Source organism: Chrysemys picta, chromosome 4 (assembly GCF_011386835.1).
Source record: "Chrysemys picta bellii isolate R12L10 chromosome 4, ASM1138683v2, whole genome shotgun sequence".
Taxonomy (NCBI): Eukaryota; Metazoa; Chordata; order Testudines; family Emydidae; genus Chrysemys; species Chrysemys picta.
The window spans coordinates 106,833,215-106,854,863 of record NC_088794.1 but is presented as its reverse complement, the minus strand read 5'-3'; the positions used below and the strand labels follow the sequence as shown (position 1 = coordinate 106,854,863).

General features: G+C 39.9%; 1 protein-coding gene across 6 annotated transcripts in view; it reads right to left on the bottom strand.

The window, feature by feature from the left end:
- Positions 1-418: 418 nt before the first annotated feature.
- NUBPL (NUBP iron-sulfur cluster assembly factor, mitochondrial) overlaps positions 419-21,649 on the bottom strand; it is a 171,365-nt gene continuing 150,134 nt past the window's right edge. For 5 of the 6 annotated variants that reach the window (XM_005285313.5, XM_005285314.5, XM_042857474.2 and 2 more), the window contains 2 exons: positions 19,144-19,226; positions 419-1,992 (listed from right to left, as the gene is read on the bottom strand). In XM_005285313.5, the coding sequence (XP_005285370.2) occupies positions 1,930-1,992; positions 19,144-19,226 (146 nt within the window). In that variant the 3' untranslated portion in view covers positions 419-1,929. The remainder of the gene's footprint in view (positions 1,993-19,143; positions 19,227-21,649) is intronic. The other variant, XM_065595438.1, reaches the window with a different exon arrangement.

Genomic DNA, 21,649 nt, shown 5'->3' with positions numbered 1-21,649 from the left:
ACAACAACAACAAAAATAACTTGATCCCTCAGAGCAACCCAGGATGTGGAGAAACAAGAAAGATAAACAAACAGCCCTCTAATTGAATTCTGATAGTCCTAATCCTGAACTGGAAATGTCAGTAGCCTCTCACAAACTTGCTAACATCAAGAGTGAAGATAATGAATACTAAATTTGGCAAGCCTGACAGACTTTTTTAAACTTTAAAAACAACTTTGGAAATCCGAGCTTCGCACTGAGAGTTAACATGTCCTACAATACTATGGTGAGGAGAGCCCTACAAATGTTTACAGACATACACATATGCAGAAAAATTAATATTACTATGGTTGGTGCATAAGAAATGCCTAAATAGAGATAAAACTTCTTACCAAACCAACAAGGCAAATAGTTATCAATGAAGTGAGAAGAGGAAGCACACCATTAAGTGTTTAATTTTTGTAAAATATATCACTAGACAATTGCAAATGATTGGATACTTATGTTTGAATAAAGGTACAATCCAAAAGCTGGAAATAACATGGCTACTGAAACAGTTGAAGTGCACTTTTACTTCTCTGCACTTTTTTCAAGTACATAAATGAAAGCTAAGTTAAAAAAAAATCAGTCATCTTAACATACATTATTTTTCATATTTACAAAACTCCACTGAAGTCTGAGATTTCATATTATTTCAAGAGGAGAAAAGCGACAGGAACAATGGTATAAACAAAGGGTGAAATCCTGGCCTTAGTGAAGTCAATGGCAAAACTCCCATAAGGATACATATTTGAAGGTGTGAAATAGTCTGAATATAAATTCAAACTTCTAATTGTAAATGGAAGCCTGTGCCACAGAATCATGTTTTTTACGTCCATAGAAATTATACCAACAGAAAAATAAGGATCATAGGACAAGACAATAAAAAACAAAAAGAAGTCTTGCAGTTTGAAGATCGTATCTTAGTTTGCTTCTTTAGTTACATCTTTAGTTTATACATTCAGATCCTGCATTGTTACTTTGACTTGGGAACACATGCCTATATGCAGTCATGAAATTAATTTATTTTTGTCATTTACTTCCCTTGCCAAATTGAACTCAGATATGATATGTGGTTTACAATGAAGACCTTGCTGTTATCTAGTTTTCTATCTGGGTTCAACATAACACAAAGCAGGCAAGTAATTTGCCTACAGGTCATATAGTCCATTATCCCATAAGTAGGAAATTACCTCATAACACAATATAATCCAATAGGGAAGAAATTTGTTCTTGAACCATTAGGAAAAATCATTTCAGAATATGCAGATCTATCATATTGTTTTTGAGGCTTAAGTGTAAATGTACACAAACATATGGTAATGACATAGTTTTCAGTTTGCTAATTAAGTCCTTGATGCTTTGCCCAATTTAAGGCCACGTTGGCAATTTAACAAGAGCACCAAGGTCTGAATAAAAATGTACATAAATTGGGGAAATTGCAGATGCCCTCATCTTTTATACAGTTGTGTGCCTATAATCCTCAACATGCCATGGTCCACTTTTGAGTCTTTCGGCTTGGACGAAGATGGCACATTGTATTCTGGGACTGGAGTTTCCACAGGCTGAACCTTCATGTTAAAACTGAGGGAAACTCCATTGCTGAATGATGCACTTTGTCCTTGTTGTTCAAGGATATTAAAAATCAGCAGCGGCCGACCATATATAAATGTCAGGTACCACGCATTTTCCTTCTGAATCCTTCAATACCTTTGAATGTAACCAAATGATGTCATGACAAATAAAAAATAACAATACTTTCAAACTTTGTTTCCTAAACTTCAAAACAATTTTCTTACAAATACAATATATAATCCATAAACTTATGTATTTCTGCTTGTTCCACCACTGCTTACACCATCAAGTCACTTTATTGTTAAGTTCTGATCACAGGTACCCGAGATGAGCACGTCATGCTGGAGGAGTTGGCAATCTCTTTACTATTTCAGTAGTTATCCTTAGATAGGCTTTGGCCTGTAAAAACAAAAACATATCGATCACCTTTTGTTTTCTATATGAAAGCATAAGAAATATAAAAACTTCTGTTCATTCTATGTTCTTACACACATTCAGAGAAGTATTTCAATTTCAATGTTGCCTTTTTGTTGTTAAGTTTTAATTATTATTATTTTATTTAAAGTGTTAGTAAGTATCAAGGAAAAATCAACTCCAAATATGGTCAGTTATTTTTTAAATTCCAATCCAAAACTCAGCTGAGCAATCGGCCCTGTCCAGCAGGCAGTGCTTGTGTTCGTCCAGGAAAAATTTAGTTTATTGTGAAGGACCCTTTCGTCCCTGACAGAAAATGTTATTCCTCAAGTTCTACTGTCCTGCCAAGTTGGTTGAGGTGCTGCATACACAATTTCAAACTTCAGACAAAAAACAAATAAAATACTAAAAAGCCAAGTGAATTACATCATTACACACTGGGGTGCACTAAGGAGAATATTACATAGAATCAACAGGGATTAAAAATGAAAATACTTTTTAAAAGACCATTTTCCCAAGAGATTCATGTGGATGTCCAAAGGGATCAAATTCCAAGTGATTAAGGACCACCCCAGTAAAGGTCAATCACACACCAACCTATGGTATGATGGTGGAGTCCCTAACAAGGTAGATGCTGTCAGAACATGGACGCTCACCAAAATAACATTCAAGGAGACGGTCTTATTATATATACCAAGGTCCTTTTCCATTAACAACTTTAAAAGCCAACAGAGCCAGGTTCATTATCAAACTGATCATAGATTCATAGACTAAGTCCAGAAAGGACCAGTACTCTGACAGACCATAGAGTTGGACCCAGTAATCCCTGTATAAAGCTCAATAATTGGTGTCTGAACTACAGCATATCTTTTAGAAAAGCATTCAGTCTTGGTTTAAAGATTTCAAACAATGGAGAACCTACCAGAGGCCTTGGTAAATTGTTCCAGTGATTTTACCTTCACTGTTAAACCTGCAACATGCTTTCTGTACCTGGAAGCTACTCTCACCCCTCCATCCTTCTTTCTGCCATTCCCAGCCCCAACACTGTGATATCAGGTGCACCTCTTGTCACCTAAGTGTTCATATATCCATAGAACTGGCCCTCAAGTTTTGGGTACATAAGGAATGCGGGATCAAGGCCTTTATAAATAGTACACGAGGCATGTATAATATAATCACAATTGACCAAATGAAGGGCCCCAGTGTTACAAAGACAAAGGCACATGATTAACTTTATTTATGTGAGCAATCCCACTGAAGTCAATAGGACTACTTATGAGAGGAAAGTGACTCACTTTCCTAAGTCTTTGCGTGGTCAGCCTCAAGTGCAGTAGCAGTATGCTGACACTGCCAAGATTTGTTTAAAATAAGAACTACCAGGATGAACAACAGTATTTCCTATTCTGCAGTTTAGCTTGGAAGCAGCTTTTTTTTTTAATTTTGAAAGCAATTTAGAACATTAATACTGCCTATGAGAGAGGTCCAAAAATACAATTCTAATCATATAATTATAGTTAGCATTTTTTCAGAAGACTAGCACCATTAATGTGTCTCTCATATTTCCGCCATATGCCTATTCTATAATGATAGTTTCTGTGGGTACTGGATAATGTAACTAAATGAAACAGTAGCAGACTTCTCTACAACCATTAATCTACCAATTTGTGCACTTATAAAGCAGTGCCAAATCAAGGTGACAAATAGCTAACTGAAGAAACTCTACAAGAGATTCTAAAGAATTTAGTTCTGTTTAATCATTCCTACCATATAGGAAATAAGTCTTGTGCTAGGAGTTACTTAACATTCTTCAACATATTTGTAGAATACAATTCTACACCAGTGGGATAAGCTTGTCTTATTTGTACAGTTATGTCGTTTTGAAAAAGGCAAGCTATTTTTAAAAACAGAATCCCAAATTATTAGATACAATTCTGTTTAACATTTAGTACTATACATGCTTCAAAAATTCTTATTTTTCTATATAAAGTGTTAAGTTGTTTAATAAGAGAATGATTTAGGGTAATTTCATTATCAGCAAAACCAGCCACCACAACTTACTTTTATAGTCCCCAAAATATAGTACAGAAGAAAAGTATGGAGACAGCACAGTTATGAAGCATTGTTTTGCATATAATTCTGATGTAACCCAACAAAAAATGTTTTAAGAAATAATTTTCCACAATGTCGTTACAAACAAGTCTGACATCACTGAGTGAAACAGAATGAAATGAAAATGTATAAAAAACTTCTGTTCACAATTCATTAAGAAGTACAAACAGGAGGTATGTCTTGGAGTTAGTTCTTTAAATTAGACATAAGCCATCAGAATTATACAGTCCCATTCCTATACCACAACAGTCAAGCCTTCACTTTTCAATAAAATTCCCATCAAAGATAAGGGGCAATCCTGCTCCCTCTTACCCACAATATGCATATAAAACCCAATGCACTGCAGAAACAATGTTTCTACTTCCAGAGCAGGAGGAGTGAGGAGACAGGCCACAGCGTCCCAATAGAGATAGACTATACATCCCTTTGCAGGCTGTGGTGACTAAAATTTCAAGGCCTTGAAACCAAATTCATTTTTGAAACTGCATTTTTCCGACCCTGGTCAAGGTAAAAAAGGAAAAGATCTTCCCACACTCGAGATTTTCACTTGCCATTTTTTTTAAAAACAAAAACAGCTACCCAGATAGTTTATGCAACCAAAGCATGAATGTGTCCCAGAGCGGGAATTTTTCTAGAGAGCATTTTCCTCTTTTTCCACAAGGAGGGGCTGGCTCATAGAGGCAGCTATCTTTGACTTGTCTGAACACAACTTTCTGATGGGGAGAAGTGCCTAATCCAGGGGTGGGCAAACTTTTTGGCCTGAGGTCCACATCGGGGAATAGAAATTGTATGGAGGGCCATGAATGCTCACAAAATTGGGGTTGGGGTGCGGGAGGAAGTGAGGGCTCTGGGGTGGGGCTGGGGATGAGGAACTTGGGGTGTAGGAGGGTGCTCTGGGCTGGGAGGGGGATCAGGGCTGGGGCAGGAGTGCGGGAGGGGTGCAGGTTCCGGCTGGGGGTGCAGGCTCTGGGGTGGGGCTGGGGATGAGAGGTTTGGAGTGCAGGAGGGTGCTCCGTGCTGGGATCAAGGGGTTTGGAGAGCAGGAGGGGGATCAGGGCTGGGGCACGGGGTAGGGGCGTGGCGAGAGCCACGTGGTGTGGCCCCGACCCAGCGCCCCAGCTGGAGTGCCAGAGAGGGGCCGAGCCACATGGTCCGGCCCAACCCTGCGCCCCAGCCAGAGTGGAGCCGAGCCACGTGGTGTGGCTCGCGGGCCAACTTAAAATGGCCCACGGGCCATAGTTTGCCCACCCCTGGCCTAATCCAACCATCTGGCCCAACCATATTTCTGTGCAACCTCTACACTTATTATGTGCAGCAGTGGTCTTCCCTCTGCTAAGGGAGAGTATATCAATCCTCTCCCTGCTAACCATGTGAATGAGACTGTGAAGAGAAGACATTTTTCAATTCCTATATACAATTAATAGGAGTCTGGGTAACAAGCAAGAAGAACTGGGAATTCTTACTGATGAGAAGAAATTACTGAAATTCGGTGAGATGACTGGTGTGATTGGAATGTTAAAATCACAGGTTATAACTGTTCAGGAAGGACAGAGTAAGCAAGAAGGGTTTGTGGGGGTGGGGGTTTGGCACTCTACATTAACACCATTACCTGTTTTAGAGTTAGTGATAACTCAGAGCCACAGGATTGTTAATGCATACAGATCAATGTGCAAACTAATAAAGCCCAAGAGGATGTATGGTTGGAGGCCTGTTACCGATCACTGAATCAAATCAGAGAACAGGATGAGTTATTCCTTAAACACATGCCTGCAACGTGTAGAAAATAAAATTGTGTTGTGATGAAAGTCTTCAATTTAGGAGATACATGCTAGAGGTCTCCGAGTTTCTAAAAATGATATGATAATTTTCTAACACAAAAGATATTGCACCCAACACAAGATAATTCTATTTTGGGCCTCATTATGATGAATAAAGATGAATTAATCACTGAAATGGAAGCTGGTTGGCTTGGGACCAGAGATCATGATCTGATTACATTAAATATGGGCAAAACGGGGGTAAACCCAACTAGTAGTAGACTTATTTGGTGCTTCAAAGGGGTTAATTTCTGAAAGCTAATAAAAATTATGAGTGAAAATGCTTGGAGCACAAATTTAGACAGAAAAGTGATGAAAACTGGGAGTTCTTTAAAAAGACATTAGATGGCCAAACAGTCATGATTCCACATTCAAGAAAACTTTGGCCAAAAGCCCAACCTGATACAGTGGTTAAGTGAAGGCAGCAATTAGAAATAAAAAAGCAATACCTAACAAATGGAAAATGGGAGAAATAAATAGGAACTGCTATAAATCAGAAGATATGAAGTGCAGAATACTGATAAGGGAAGCTAAAGACATGAGGGAAAAGTCCATGGCTGGTGGCACCAGGGACAAGAGAGAGTTTTTTACCTATAATAACAATAACAACAACAGAAATCCTAGCAATGGTGCAGACCCATTCCTAAATGGAGATGGTAAAAATGATAATAATTATGCAGAAATGACAGGAGCATTCAATAAATATTTCATTTTTGTATCTGAAAGAAGCAGGATGATGTACTCATATCAGATGAAGATAATGAAATACTTTCCAGTCCATAGTAACTGAGGAGGATGTTTGAAGTATTTAGCTACCAGCTTCTAACAATTATAGGTCTGTCAGTCTGACATTGACTGATAAATAAAGAAATTGATATGGGACTCAACTAGGGCTTTCAAGCAATTAAAAAAAAATAATCACGATTAAATGCGCGATTTAAAAAAAATTAATTGCAATTAATCGCAATGTTAAACAATAATAGAATAGTATTTATTTAAATATTTTTGGATGTTTTCTACATTTTCAAATATATTGATTTCAATTACAACACAGAATACAGTGTACAGTGCTCATTTTATATTTATTTTTTATTACAAATATTTGTACTGTAAAAAAGAAATAGTCTTTTTCAATCCACCTAAATACAAGTATTGTAGTACAATCTCTATCATGAAAGTTGAACATACAAAAGTAGAATTATGTACAAAAAAACCTGCATTCAAAAATAAAAATGTAAAACTTTACAGCCTACAAGTCCACTCAGTCCTACTTCTTGTTCAGTCAATTGCTCAGACAAATAAGTTTGTTTACATTTGCACAAGATAATGCCTTACAAAAAGGCTACATCTACTACATCTTCACAGTTACCTTTATCAACCAAACTTGTAAGCTCATCAAAACAAGATAGTTTGATAGGGGCTGTTTTCCATAAATCCATGTTATTGGCATTAATTCTATTATCCACCTTTAATTCTTTATTAATTGAGTCTAGGGCTGTCTATTAATCGCAGTTACCTCATGCGATTAACTCTGTTAATGTTATGTTAACCACATAACATTCTGATTAAAAAATTGGCGCTATACAATATCCACAGAACACACACTGAATGGATTAAGAACTGGCTAACAGATCTTAAAAATTAGTTGTCAGTGGGGAATCAATATTGAATGGAGGTGTTTCTAGTGGAGTCTCACAGGATTGGTACTATTCAACATTTTCATCAATGATCTGGAAGTAAATATAAAATTACTGCTGATAAAATTTGTGGATGACACAGATTGGAAGTGTGGTAAATAATGATGAGGACATGGCAGCCATATAGTATAAATGGGGCCCATTCAAACAAAATACAGCCAAATGCAAATGTATATATCTAGGAACCAGGAATGCAGGCCATACCCTCAGAATGGTAGACTGTACATTGAAAAGCAGCGACTCTGAAAAGTATTTAGGGGTCATAATGAATAAGCTATTCAACATGAGCTTCCAGTGTGATGCTGTGCCAAAAAGGGTTAATGTGATGCTTAGATGTATAAACAAGAGAGAAGTGAGTAAGAGCAGGCAGGTGATTTTATCTCTACGTACGCCACTGGTGGAATACTGCATCCAATTCTGGGCTCCGCATTTTTAAAAGGATGCTGGAAAACTGGAGAGGGCGAAGAGAAGGGCCACAACAATGATTCGAAGGCTAAAGAAAATGGATTACAGTGACAGACTCAACGAGCTCAATTGGTTTAGTTTTTGAGAGACTTAAAGAGATTAAACTGTTCAACTTCTCAAAAAGCAGCATGAGAGGTGACTTGATTACAGTTTATAAGTACCTTCATAGGGAGAAAATACCAGGTGCTGAAGGGCTCTTTAATCTAGCAGAGAAGGGCACAACAAGAACAAGTGGTTGGAAGCTGACACCAGACAAATTCAAATTACAAATCAAGTCCACGTTCTGCACAGTGAGAGGGATTAAGCACTGGAAAAAACTTCCAATGGAAGCAGTCTATTCTGTATCCCTTGATGTCTTCAAATCAAGCCTGCATGCCTTTCTGAAAGATATGCTTTAGCCAAACTCAAATTACCTTTAAGTCAAACAAAAGGTATTGGACTAAATTACTGCGGTAAGTGGGTGAAATGTAATGTCCTGTGATATAAAGAAGGTCAGACTAGATGACTTAATGGTTCCTTCTGACCTTAAACTACACAAATCTATGGCTGGGTCTACACTACCCGCCTGAATCGGCGGGTAGAAATCGACCTCTCGGGGATCGACGCTCTTACTCCACCAGCGGAGGTGGGAGTAAGCGCCGTCGACGGGAAGCCGCAGAGGTCAATTTTGCCGCCGTCCCTACAGCGGGGTAAGTCGGCTGCGATACGTCGAATTCAGCTACGCTATTCGCGTAGCTGAATTTGCATATCTTAAATCGACCCCCCCCTGTAGTGTAGATGTAGCCTATGACTCAAAGGACAGGGTATATACATTTTATCACCGTGAATAATGTGTGATGTGTGTAAAAAGGCACTAGACTTTGAAGTGTATGTACACATCCCAGTGTGCCTTTGGCCCCTTTAAAACTGGGAATGATAGACACATGGCACATGACAATAAGCATGTGACCTACAGGAAGCCAGACATAAGGCTTCCTGCCTCTTACACAGGGGCAGGCAGCAGATGGGAGAGATTCAAGATTAAGGAAGCTCCAGTGTGGAACTCTTCATAGCAGTCAGTAAAGGGCTATTAGGAGAAGTATGTGCCCGCCTCACTTCCCACCTGGGCAAAGCAGGAAAGGTCTGGTACCTAGTGTTTTGTTTTATTTTGAGCTTTTTTCCATCTTCAGTTTATTAAACTCAAACATTTCGGCTTTATTTGAGCTGCCCCAGCTGATGCAATCTGCCCACCGATTTGCACAGTGGCCAGAGAGTTGTGCAGAACACAGATCTAGAGCTCATATCCCTGTCTAGGGATAGCGTGGAATACTATGCTTCCCCATCCCTAGATGTAGCAGCCATTGCTTGGCCATGTGTGTCCAGGTCTTATGAGAAGATAACCCTTCACCATACACACAACTTAGTTCCTGTGGACTGAACCAGGATTTGGGCAGTAAACATCAATATACACATACCAATGAATGGAACGTAAAACTGTAGGTCACTTTTTAACAACACATTTCAGTTTTAAAAGATCTCAGAAATGCAATATTAAATTTTCTACCTCAAGGTTACAGAATAGTTTAATTAGGTGATTTGGCCTAGACTTGTTTCCTCCAAAGTGATTAAAAAGTGAAATCTTTATCTTGGTGAGAAATTCAGTTGTTATCCAAAGCTAATAAAATGGCAGTAACACAAACAACATATGTGAAAGATTTAAACAGGATCTCAAATTATCAATGCTCCCTTCATTACACAAACTCAACTCTACATATATTGAACTTTTTCTCCTATTCATGATCTTTTTAATGTGCCATCTGTAGACTTGAATAATACTGCTGAGTTCAGTTGTTTATTCTCTCATTACTAAGCAACAGAATATGGCTTGCAACCAAAATAGACGTTTTTTTTCTTTCTGGGTGGAAAGGGCATGGAGAGAGGAAGAGGATTTTGAGTTCGTATCCATACTCACAGCCACTTTCCTATTAATACAAAATGATTAATCTTTAGAGATTATAGTTTTTCCTTTGTTATTTGGAGGCTCTCTAATAGGAATTAGTTTATAGTCCATCATTCTGGAAGCAAGCACTTCATCTGTGGAAATTTAAAAAAAATAGACAATTTCAAATTTATCAATAACTTTCTGGACAGTTATCTGGAGGTCAAAAACTCCCTCCTGTTGCTTTGTGGGGCTGACGGGAGCAGAAGGGCACAAAAAAGGGCAGAAATGCTTTGAAAACAGAAAGAGGTTGTGTGTAAGTAGAGCTTAATTAGCACAGTCCCTTCTTCACCAATGCTGCGCGGCATGGGCTCTGTGGGTATTTATTTAAAGGGAAGGAGGAGGTATATTGCAAGGAAGAAGCGTTGAGGAGTTGTCACTCTACCACTACACACACACACCTCAAAAATTGGCATAAAATACTGCCAGACCAAAAAAGTAGAATTCCAGCTTTAGATTGTGTTATAAGAACATAAGAACGGCTGTACCGGGTCAGACCAAAGGTCCATTTAGCCCAGTATCCTGTCTACCGACAGTGGCCAATGCCAGGTGCCCCAGAGAGAGTGGAACAACAGGCAATGATCAAGTGATCTCTCTCCTGCCATCCATCTCCATCCTCTGACAAACAGAGGCTAGGGACACCATTCCTTACCCATCCTGGCTAATAGCCATTAATGGACTTCACCACCATGAATTTATCCAGTTCTCTTTTAAATGCTATTATAGTCCTAGCCTTCACAACCTCCTCAGGTAAGGAGTTCCACAAGTTGACTGTGCGCTGCGTGAAGAAGAACTTCCTTTTATTTGTTTTAAACCTGCTGCCTATTAATTTCATTTGGTGACCCCTAGTTCTTGTATTATGGGAATAAGTAAATAACTTTTCCTTATCCACTTTCTCCACATCACTCATGATTTTATATACCTCTATCATATCCCCCCTTAGTCTCCTCTTTTCCAAGCTGAAGCCTTTTTAATCTCTCCTCATATGGGACCCGTTCCAAACCCCTAATCATTTTAGTTGCCCTTTTCTGAACCTTTTCTAGTGCCAGGATATCTTTTTTTAGATGAGGAGACCACATCTGTAAGCAGTATTTGAGATGTGGGCGTACCATCGATTTATATAAGGGCAATAATATATTCTCAGTCTTATTCTCTATCCCCTTTTTAATGATCCCTAACATCCTGTTTGCTTTTTTGACCGCCTCTGCACACTGCGTATATAACGACTACCCCTCTTTGTGGAGAGGGGTACAGATAAATGGCAACAAAGTTCCTCAATCAGCAGAAGCAGAGTGTATGGAAAAGTGTGGAGAGTTTCCTTCAGGAAAAGGAGTGAAATTTCCTGCATATCTTTGAGTTGTGTGCAAATGAAAGACACACACAAGGATCGATTTAAACAGCAGGCTGCAACTCTACTAACTTAACAATGGAGAGGGGCACTATCGACCCATCCTCTCTCACATATTAGGCATTTAATTGGGTCCAGTGCAGAGTTACTGGGCTCCCACCATATACTCAGGGTAGACCCTCTTCAGTTGGGGGGGGGGAGAGATAGGTCAGTGGTTTGAGCATTGGCCTACTAAACCCAGGGTTGTGAGTTCAATCCTTGAGAGGGCCACTTAGGGATCTGGGGCAAAATCAGTACTTGGTCCTGCTAGTGAAGGCAGGGGGCTGGACTCAATGACCTTTCAAGGTCCCTTCCAGTTCTAGGAGATAGGATATCTTTATTTATTTGCCCATAGGACTCAATTCACTTCCAATCCTCAAGCCCTCCCTCATACAAGAAGGGAAGAGAATGCCAAAGGAGACCTTGGTCTGCAAAGACTTCAGGTCTCACCTTCTCCTTACAGGCAAAAGGTCCAAGGTCTCATTTACCTCTGGGAGCTGTCTTTTTTTTTTTTTTTTTTTTTAGCCTGTATCTGCACAGGCACATTAGGGGTGCCAGTAATTAGTGTGGTCACACCTTCATCCCAGTCTGTTATGTATTTCATGACTAATCCAATTCCTAAAATCTCCAAGCCAAATGCCAGACCCTCTGTCCAACAAGGGCACTCCATCCTATCTAAGAAGTTCAGGCACATGATACCAGATGTCCCTGTGTGTGATCACTGAGCCACCCCATGTCCAAATATGACTGGCAACATCACAGTTCATGCTCTTCCAAGCCCTATCCCCATGGGCTGGTTTGACCACTCCTTGCCATACTCACCTTGCAAACATTTCTGAGCAAATTGATCTCATGCTCTGTCAGTCTACTCCATCCCATGCCCCTCTGAATCCTAATTCACAAATTTACCCCAGGGCAGGTCCCCAGATCATTTCCCCCAGCTGAGCAATCAGGATATTAGATGGATGTAGTTCACCCATCTACAAGTGTAGAAGAGGCATGAGCTGACCTGACAACATGCCCCTTCTCCCAAACCATTGCAGGTGGATAGCCTCACACCTTAAGCTCAGCTGCAACACATGCCAACCTGACTGCCTGCTTGTAGGTCGTATTTCAGTCCGATTTACTTGCCTGCACTCTCTGAGAGTCGAAAACCCTCCAATGCTGGGGAGAGCACTGCACCCATCCTAAAGGAAAGAATGCCAAAATTTGCCAGATTGGGATCCAAATGGGCTAATGCCCCCCACCCCCAATTACCGCAGCAAATGGTATCTAGTCAGTAGATACCAACGCCATGTATAGAGGGCCTTGCTCCTGAATCCACATGACTATCACAAACTCTTTTACTGGACATACCTGTTCATACAAGCAATCTCTTAGCTCTTCTATGGCCCCTTTTCTGGATTGATAGGGTTGTAAATACCTTAATTTTCAAGAGCACTGCTCCTTGTTTAAGTTGCACATCTACCAATTCTAGCGCACTCCTGGAGCTGTCCCCTTGACACCAGCACACCCAGGACCGTTGCAACCATTTAGGCAATGTAAGTCGCCGCCTAGGGCGCCTAGTAGTTGGGGGTGCCTAAAAGCCCGCTCAGGCGAGGAGGTGGAGTGGAGGTGAGCTGGGGCGGGGGACCCGGGGAGGGCTGCCCACAGTAACGGGGAGGGGGTGCACTCTGCCTCCTCCGCTGAGCACACAGCCCGGCTCTAAGTCTCCTCCAACAGCGCCGCAAGCCTGGGAGGGGAGGAGAATTAGAGCGGCGCCGGCATGCTCAGCGGAGGAGGCGGAGCCGAGGTGAGCTGGGGCGGGCTCCCCAGGTGGGGTTAGCTACCGCGGGGGGGAGTCTCCCCAGGTGGGGTTAGCTGCAGTGGAGGTGGGCTCCCTGGGCGGGGTTAGCTTCCGCAGGGGCGGGTCTCACCGGGTGGGGTTAGCTGCAGAGGGGGGGTAGCTCCCTGGATGGGGGGGGAGGGTGGCGGCGGGCTCCCTGGGTGGGGGGTTGGGTTAGCTGCCACGGGGGGGGGGGGAGGAGGGGGGATACAAGGTGGAAGTTTTGCCTAGGTCATGAAACTTCCTTGCACCGGCCCTGAGCACACCCTCACTAGCCGTGAAAGCACTGAAAACAGTAATGACAAATGCAGCTTTAAACAGAACCACATGCACCCTAATGTAGGTAAAGCTTCCAATCACCAAAACAAATTCTGTATGGCTATGGGGTGCCTGAAACATACGCTGCATCCCTCTCCACTGGACCATCCCTCCAAAAGCTTCTTTAGTAAGAATTTTCTAAGTGTTAGTAAATCCTGCCAGCGTGCAACAAAACGACAGGCCAGCAATGCTACTGAGAGTTGGCGGAAATTTTTGAATGAATAGTTTATTCATTAAAAAATAAAGTTTTGATCTATTTGCGAATTTGATCTAATTAGTTTTGATTGGGAAAACCTTTATCCATGTCAGCAAAACTGTGAGTCCATATCCACCTGCCCCTTTATAACCTTTCGCCCAGTGGTTAGGGTACTTGCTGGGGATGTGGCAGACCCAGGTTTGAATCCCCACTAGATATCCCTCCATCCAGGTGAGCATCCCTAGCCACCAAGCTATCAGCTGATCTGGGGTGGGTTGCTCTCAATCTCTTGTGTTGAAGCTGTTCCACTACATATAAATAGAAATATTCATTGGTCCAAAGAGTGAGTGAGCGAGAACTCCATAGCCTGGGAGGTAGATCTGGATTCAAATCCCTCCAATGAATCAGGCAGAGAAGATTTGAATCCACATCTCCTACGTTCCAGGTGAGTGCCTTAATCACCAGGCTATAGAGTTGTTCTCACTCACTCTCTCTTTGGCTCAATGAATATTTATTTACACACAGTGGAACAGCTTCAACAAGACAGACTGAGAGTGACACACCCCAAAATAAACGAGGAGTCCTTGTGGTACCTTAGAGACTAACAAATTTATTTGCGCATAAGCTAAAACCCACTTCATCGGATGCATGCAGTGGAAAATACAGTAGGAATATATATATACATAGAGAACATGAAAATATGGGTGTTGCCATACTAACTATAATGAGAGTAATCAATTAAGGTGGGCTATTATCAGCAGGAGAAAAACAACTTTTGTAGTGATAATCAGGATGGCCAATTTCCCAAAATAGTCTATAGTCTGGTGGTTAGGATGCTCACCTATGAGGGGGCAATATCTAGTGGGGATTCAAACCTAGGACTACCACATCCCAGGCAAGTGCCCTAACAGTGGGCCTACAGTTATAAAGGGACATGGATGGATGGATGGACACACACTCCCTTTCCTACTTTGTTATGTGGAAAAAGAGTTTTGTCATTTTCAGAATCTTCTGAATATTTCTTGATTTTTCGGTTTGCTGGCCAAGCCAAAAAAAACAGTTATATGCCCAGCTCTAAAGGTGGCTCAATATAGCAGATGATGCCAATCTACAATGCGCCAAAGACACCGCATAATTCACCACCTGAAACTCAGGGATGGACTAAACATATGGAAGGCTTCCTTAATGCTAATCTACAAACTCAACGAAACTAGCCTTGTTAACCCTTAATGTCCTTGGGGCAATGGAATTTTCCACCAATCTTAAAGCTGTCAGGAGCCATGGTTCCACAAACTGTGAGGCATCACCTGTGGGTCTTGGCTGGCTAACAGCACTAGGTTCTGTAATCTGTCAGCCTGAAACTGAGACAGAGCATGGACAATCCCATTATCAACTACACAGAAAATACGTTAAACAAACGGCAGTGCAATACATATGCCCGTACCAGCCACATTACTTCGTTGACTCTGAATTAATGTGAATCTCTGCCTGTTTGTCACACCAAAAACAAAACCATTTATTTCTAAATTCCTCAGTTCAAATAGTGACAGCCACCAATATCAGAAAAAACTTAATAGAAGTAATCTCTTATTATACTGTGCTCTGCCCACTCCGCAGGCCACCTCTATGCACATCAATTCCCTTGGTAATGAACTCCAAAAACAATTTTCCGAGAGGTGTCAGACAGTCCCCGTAACTCCGATCCTAGCATCCAATTGGATCATTTAACTGATAACCCATTAAACTGCTATAAGAATGCTTCCCCTAATCCAAATCTGCCCTTCCTTCTTTTGGTCATCCTGACAAAGCGATGAGGCTTCTTGGATCCAGAAGTGACAGCCACCACGTGGGCACAAAAGACCCTAGCCAAGGCCACTGCCTTACATGCAAAATTTAAATGCCCCAATAGTTACTTATACTTGTTTTAGAGAGGCTTTCGTAGAATTTTTGATTGTCCTTATCAACACCTTTACATTACCTAAGCTGTCTCTGGGTATCCATGATACACCCTGTCTTGAATCCGATTCAGTTCTCAAGTATGTTAACTGTGCTGGGCCTTCTGCCTTTTCTGAAGCCAGTGGGACCCCAAGCACTCTGTCATCTCCAGAAATGCTCTCAGCAGGCAGCTGTGCTCTACTGATCATGTTTCCTGCCAAGAGGAAGTAATTGAAATAGTGAACTGCCTCACGTGCAAGCTCGTTTCCCGCACATCTGACCACTCCAATGTTATGCTAAACCTTTCAAAGGCTGAACATGGTGTGGAGCATTGGCATGGCCGTGTCAAAACAGTAATATTCCTCAAACTGAAGACTGAACAAGTTACTATTTTTGCAATGAACAGGGAGTAATGTTGCATTTTGCAACCTGTGTCCTTATGCTGCATTCTTTAACCATGGCTACTGCTGCCTCAGATGAGGACTATCAAAGTGAACATAACTGAGGGTCAATACTGTCTTTAAGGGAAGCTTTGAAGGTAAGATAAATGGTTGATAATCCTGTATTATCCATTAGTTTTTTTAGGCACCACACCCAGGAGGAGAGCTGTAGATCTCCACAGGTAATTTCAAAAAAGGAACAATTATTCTTTCTACCTGATGTTTTCCCAAACTATTTGTTCTAGTTCTTTAATAGATTATAAATGTTCAGGCCACACATGCAGCCTTGCCCCCTCATATGTAGGCTTAGCAGAATTTTTTATAATTTTGATGGATGATATTGATATTTATTTTTAAGAAGTTTTTTCCAATTCTTATCTATTTCAATTTTCACAGTTGTGGGAAATTAGGGGGGGGGGGAGGCTGTTAAACAATAATTGTTTAATTACAGTAAATGTTGAGATTCAAAAAGTTGAAGCTTTAAAACACAAACTGTCAACATCATATATCAAAATATACAAAGTAAATATTCTTAAATCAAACTCTAATATGTTCCAAAGCAGTATTTTTCTCACTTTGTCTATCTGTAAATGTCAATTTTTGATAGAAATACTTTTTAATCGGTTTGTGTGTGTACTGTGTAATAGACGTTTATTAACATTTATCAATACAAATCTAATCCTTCCAAGCCTACTCACATGGGATCTGAAACCCTACCAGATGTCCCTTGCATATATATGCCCCTTGCATATATATGCCCCATCTGTCTTGTTAGGATAATCCCATAGTAGGGTCTTTAGCACCTCTAATTTAACTGGAGATTGGTCTGAAAGGGATCGAGGGTAGTGACAGCAACCACCTAATCAGCTTGCCGAACTTGTCTTACCCATCCAATACACCAGTTGCTGGGGAGTTGGTAAATGGCCTTCCTTAGGGTAGCTCCCTTGAAGGCTTCTAGGAGTCTCCTTTAGGAGCTACAGAGCCCTCCCTCCTGTCTGCTCTCTCCCAGAACTGCCTACCAACAGCTGAGAACTTCCTCTTTTTAAGACCTTATTCCATCCTTAACATGATTGGCAGGGCTGAAGGGGAGGGCCAGCCTTGCCCACAGCCTCTCTTTAACCTCTTCGTCACTGGTGTGGGGATTATGTACCTTTTATTCTAGTCTTAACAGAACCTAAAAGGTGACAGTTAAACTCAGCACATTGGTTTCTGAGGACTCAGTCATTCTCCCTATAGCTCACTGTTTTATTCAGCTATGTATTATTTCAGCCCTATAACACTATTTCATTTATAAATATTCACTAAGGAAAGCAGAACAGATTTTTTTAATATTTCTAAATTTAAGGACAAGAGTGGAGCTAATTTCAACAGTGCAATGCATATTGTCCTCTATCTGAAAAATATGTGGTTTTTCATGCATGAACAGCCACAATTTTAGTTTATTTGAGAAACATGATGATGGATGTCATATATTAAAGATTAGAAGATTAGAATTTGACCTCATCGAACCTCCCTAACCATCGTTTATGTGCTATGAATTTTATATTTTTTAAAGTAAGAAATAAGAGAGAGACATTAAAGTTCTCTCTCATTAAATGAGAAGGGGGCGCGACGGGCAATTTTAAATTGCACAGAGATTAGTGACTTTTTACTTTTTCTTTGTGAGGGGAAGTGATTATCTTAAAGACAATGAGAAAGAGTAAAAAAAAGTTTCCTCTACTGAGGCACAGTATGTGTTAAAAATCTACTTATTTCATATTTAACTTGATATCGATAACCTATATCCCCCTGATTTCACCCTCATGCAATTACCAGTATAAGGATGGGCAGGAGTGAGACGCCAGATTAGAAACAAACTCACATGGCAGACCTACAGAATTTTACTGTATTTCTCTTTTAATAGGAAAGTAGTGCTTGTAAAAGGTGCCAGCCTGATGAATGGAGACTGAAGACTCTTCATCTATCCAGAGAATAGATATACCAGAATATCACACAATCATTTCACAAATCAATAGTGATCTGTGATCAATAGTGATACAGGCCTTATCCCAGACTAGTGAATGTGTTGCATTCTATTAGTGGTCTTATAAGGTACTTTGTTCCAACTTCTCTCTTAAAACAAAATTAACAAGTATAACGATGTTTAGGTTTTGCCACTAGTCTCCAGAATGTCGGTCACTGTATAAAAATAGAGCCCTATTGTGATAGGCATTGTACAAACGAGGTAGTAGACAGTCCCTGCTTTGAAGAGCTTAGAATCCAAACAGAGGAGACAGGAACAGGGTAGAGAAAGATGTACTAGGCAGAAAAGTACTGTACTGTCAACAAGTACGACAATATCTTATGCACAAAACTACTTTTCTGGAAAGATAAGTCTGTTTTATTCCCACTTTCTCAATACACCCATGCTTTCATTTGGCAATAAAATGCTATGGTGAATTCACAGAAAAATCCCATTTCCTATTGCATACAAATTCCTCCACTTCCTACTAACAATATTCTAGGTATTGACAATGTGCGGGTTCTTGTTACACAGATCTTTTGACAGAATTAACCTTCCCCTTTGATCCTCTCATGGCTCAACTACCAAAAGATCAACAGACAGCTTTAGAAGATCTATGTTATTAGTTAGATCTCATGTGGCCTGTCACTGACTCTTCCTCTTCTTGGCATGCAAGCATCTGGACTGAGTCTTTTGCTACTGAGCCTATGGTTCAGACTATTAAACAAAAATATGTGCACAAAGAGAAAAAGACAGCAAGGACAACCCATATACCTGTGTACCTCCGTTTTGGAGCAAGTACATAGATTAATTCAATTTTCAGGATTTATTTCTTATGTTAACAAAAAGGTTTCCCTTCTTAAAATAACAGAGACTTTTTCCTCCTCTCTCCCCAGTCTTCAGGGTATTTTTGTTTGTTTGTTGTTTTTGTTTGGTTGGTTTTTCAAGTGCATAGCACTAAACTTACCATGTCACTTTGAGGCTGTGAGATGACAATAGGCTGGCCGGTATCACATGTCTCTCTTATATTAACATGCAATGGAATGTCTCCTGCATTAAAAACACCAAAATGCATTTACATAAAGACTTAATATTTCATAAGTGCATTTCATTAAACTAGCCCTGAAGCAACTTGAAATCAAATTCCAGTTCAGGCTATCCTTTGAATTACTTAATCTCTAAAATTAGCATTTAAAATTAAAATTAGCTGCAGCAGAGTTCCACATGTCCACAATCATTAGTACCAAATATATTTCAAATTTATTCATTTTCTGGAAAAAGAGCAGATTGCTTTGCAGTAATTTGTAATGACAGGAAGTTTGCTTTATTGCTTTCTGGAGAAGCAGAAAAGCTCAAACTGAGACATTTCTATGGTCTAGACATTTTGGATAGGTACAAAATAAAAACACTTCTTTGAGTGTCAGGATAACATATTATTCAACGTATTTCTTACTTTTGTATTTTCAACAGTGTTTTCAGATATTAATCAATATCTCAACTATAGCACATTTTGTTGCCAAACAACAAAATGTACTATAGTCCTTAGTAGGCCATTGATTTAATTAAGTGCTAGCTGTATATTCAACTCATTCTCTTTTACAAGGGCTAACTACTGTGTGATTTGCTTGTGTAATCAGCAGGGAACTGTTATAGAAGAAAAATGTACTGAAGGAAAAATCATTTATCGACCCATTGGATATTTTCACTTAATTCTGAAATATTTTTCCAGCACTAAATATAGTAAATTTTTAAAGTTCCCATAATTACTATATCACAACACAGATACTGCCTATGAGATAAAATGCACAGTTAAAAACCGATCTTCTGCCAGTATTATGTTTACAGCATGCTGGAGGCCTGACTACTCTTCACGCAGGCCTTGTCTATACTCAGAAGTTTCACTGATTTAACTAAAAGTGTGCTTTTAAATCAGTTTAATTAAACTGGTGCAAAATCCTGTGTAGGTACTCTTAGTTTGGCTAGTAAGTGTGTTATTTTGCTTTAATATAATTTATTTTTAACACCAGATTAAGATAAATGAAAAAATAGCTAAACTGAAATAAGTGTTCGTATTTAAACTTGCAGTGGTTTAACTAAAGCAGTTTCAAAACAAAACTCTAGTTAAACAGATGCAAGCATGGGTATTGTCCAGGGCCGGCTCTACATTTTTTGCCACCCCAAGTGAAAAAGCCGCCCGGGCTGCTGAAGCCAAAAAAAAAAAAAGCTGCCCAGACTGTGCCGCCCCTTAGCATGTGCCGCCCCAGGCACATGCTTCCTTCGCTGGTGCCTGGAGCCAGCCCTGGTACTGTCGAACCCTTAGATGTAAGTAACATACAAGCGTTGGTCCAAGAAGTATCTGTATTTGAGCCCCTAGGTAATGGTGACCAAAATAAATTTTAAGTTCAATATCATTAGAGGAGGAAAGGTATCAAAATCTTGCACTGAACTTTAAAAGAGGATTTAAAAAAAAAGTGAAGGATGCTAGTAAAAAAGACCCTAAAAGAAAAAAATAAAAATAAAAATAAAAGTATGGAGTTGCAGGTATTGACTCCATAATTAAGGTTGAATTGAATTCTGCACTTAAAGAAGACATGCAACTTCTGTTATATATGAAGACTACAATCTATCCTCCCCAAAATTACTCAATACTTATGCTTTTGGCACAGAATGAATTTTCTGAGAATTAAAGTAAATCCATAAATTTTTTTTTTAGTTAAATATAGTTAAAAATTGGTCCTTTAAGAAATTTACCATTGCAGGTCAGATCTTTTCTTTGTCCCAAATGTTCTTAGTAATGGAATAATACGGACTCATCAAAGTCCCACATAGTTAAAATTACTGTTATCTTGTGCATAGGCCACATTTTGAAGACTATTATTTTTAGGATTCAGAGTAATTTTTTGTATTCAGTCTTCACAACTAAAATTTACTGCTTCAGCAGCAATAGAATTACACAAAGAACTTCCCTTTTCAAAATGGCTGCCATCTCCTACTGCTCTCAAAAGGATTGAGGGCCACATTTATGAAGGTATTTAGGTGCTTAAAGATGCATATAGGTGCCCAGGGTGATTTACAAAAGCATCTAATGGAGTTAAAGACAGTAGCTAAAGGTATAAAAAGAAACAAATAATTCTGTAAGTATATTAGAAGCAGAAAACCTGCAAGAGAATCAGTGGGTCTGCTGGACCATTATGGTAAAGCAAGCAGTTAAGGAAGATAAGGATATTGCTGAGAAACTAAATGATTTCTTTGCACGATTCTTCACCACAGAACACACCTGCCTGGGACCTACTCCTTTCTGGTAATAACAATGACGCGCTATCAGAGAGTGAGGTAACACAAAAGAAGGGATGGAACAAATTGATAAATTAAAAAGCAACAAATCCATTGAGTCCAGATGGTATATGCCCAAGAGTTCACAATATATCTAAGAATGAAGTTGCTGAGCTGCTAGCAAAAACATGCAAACTCTT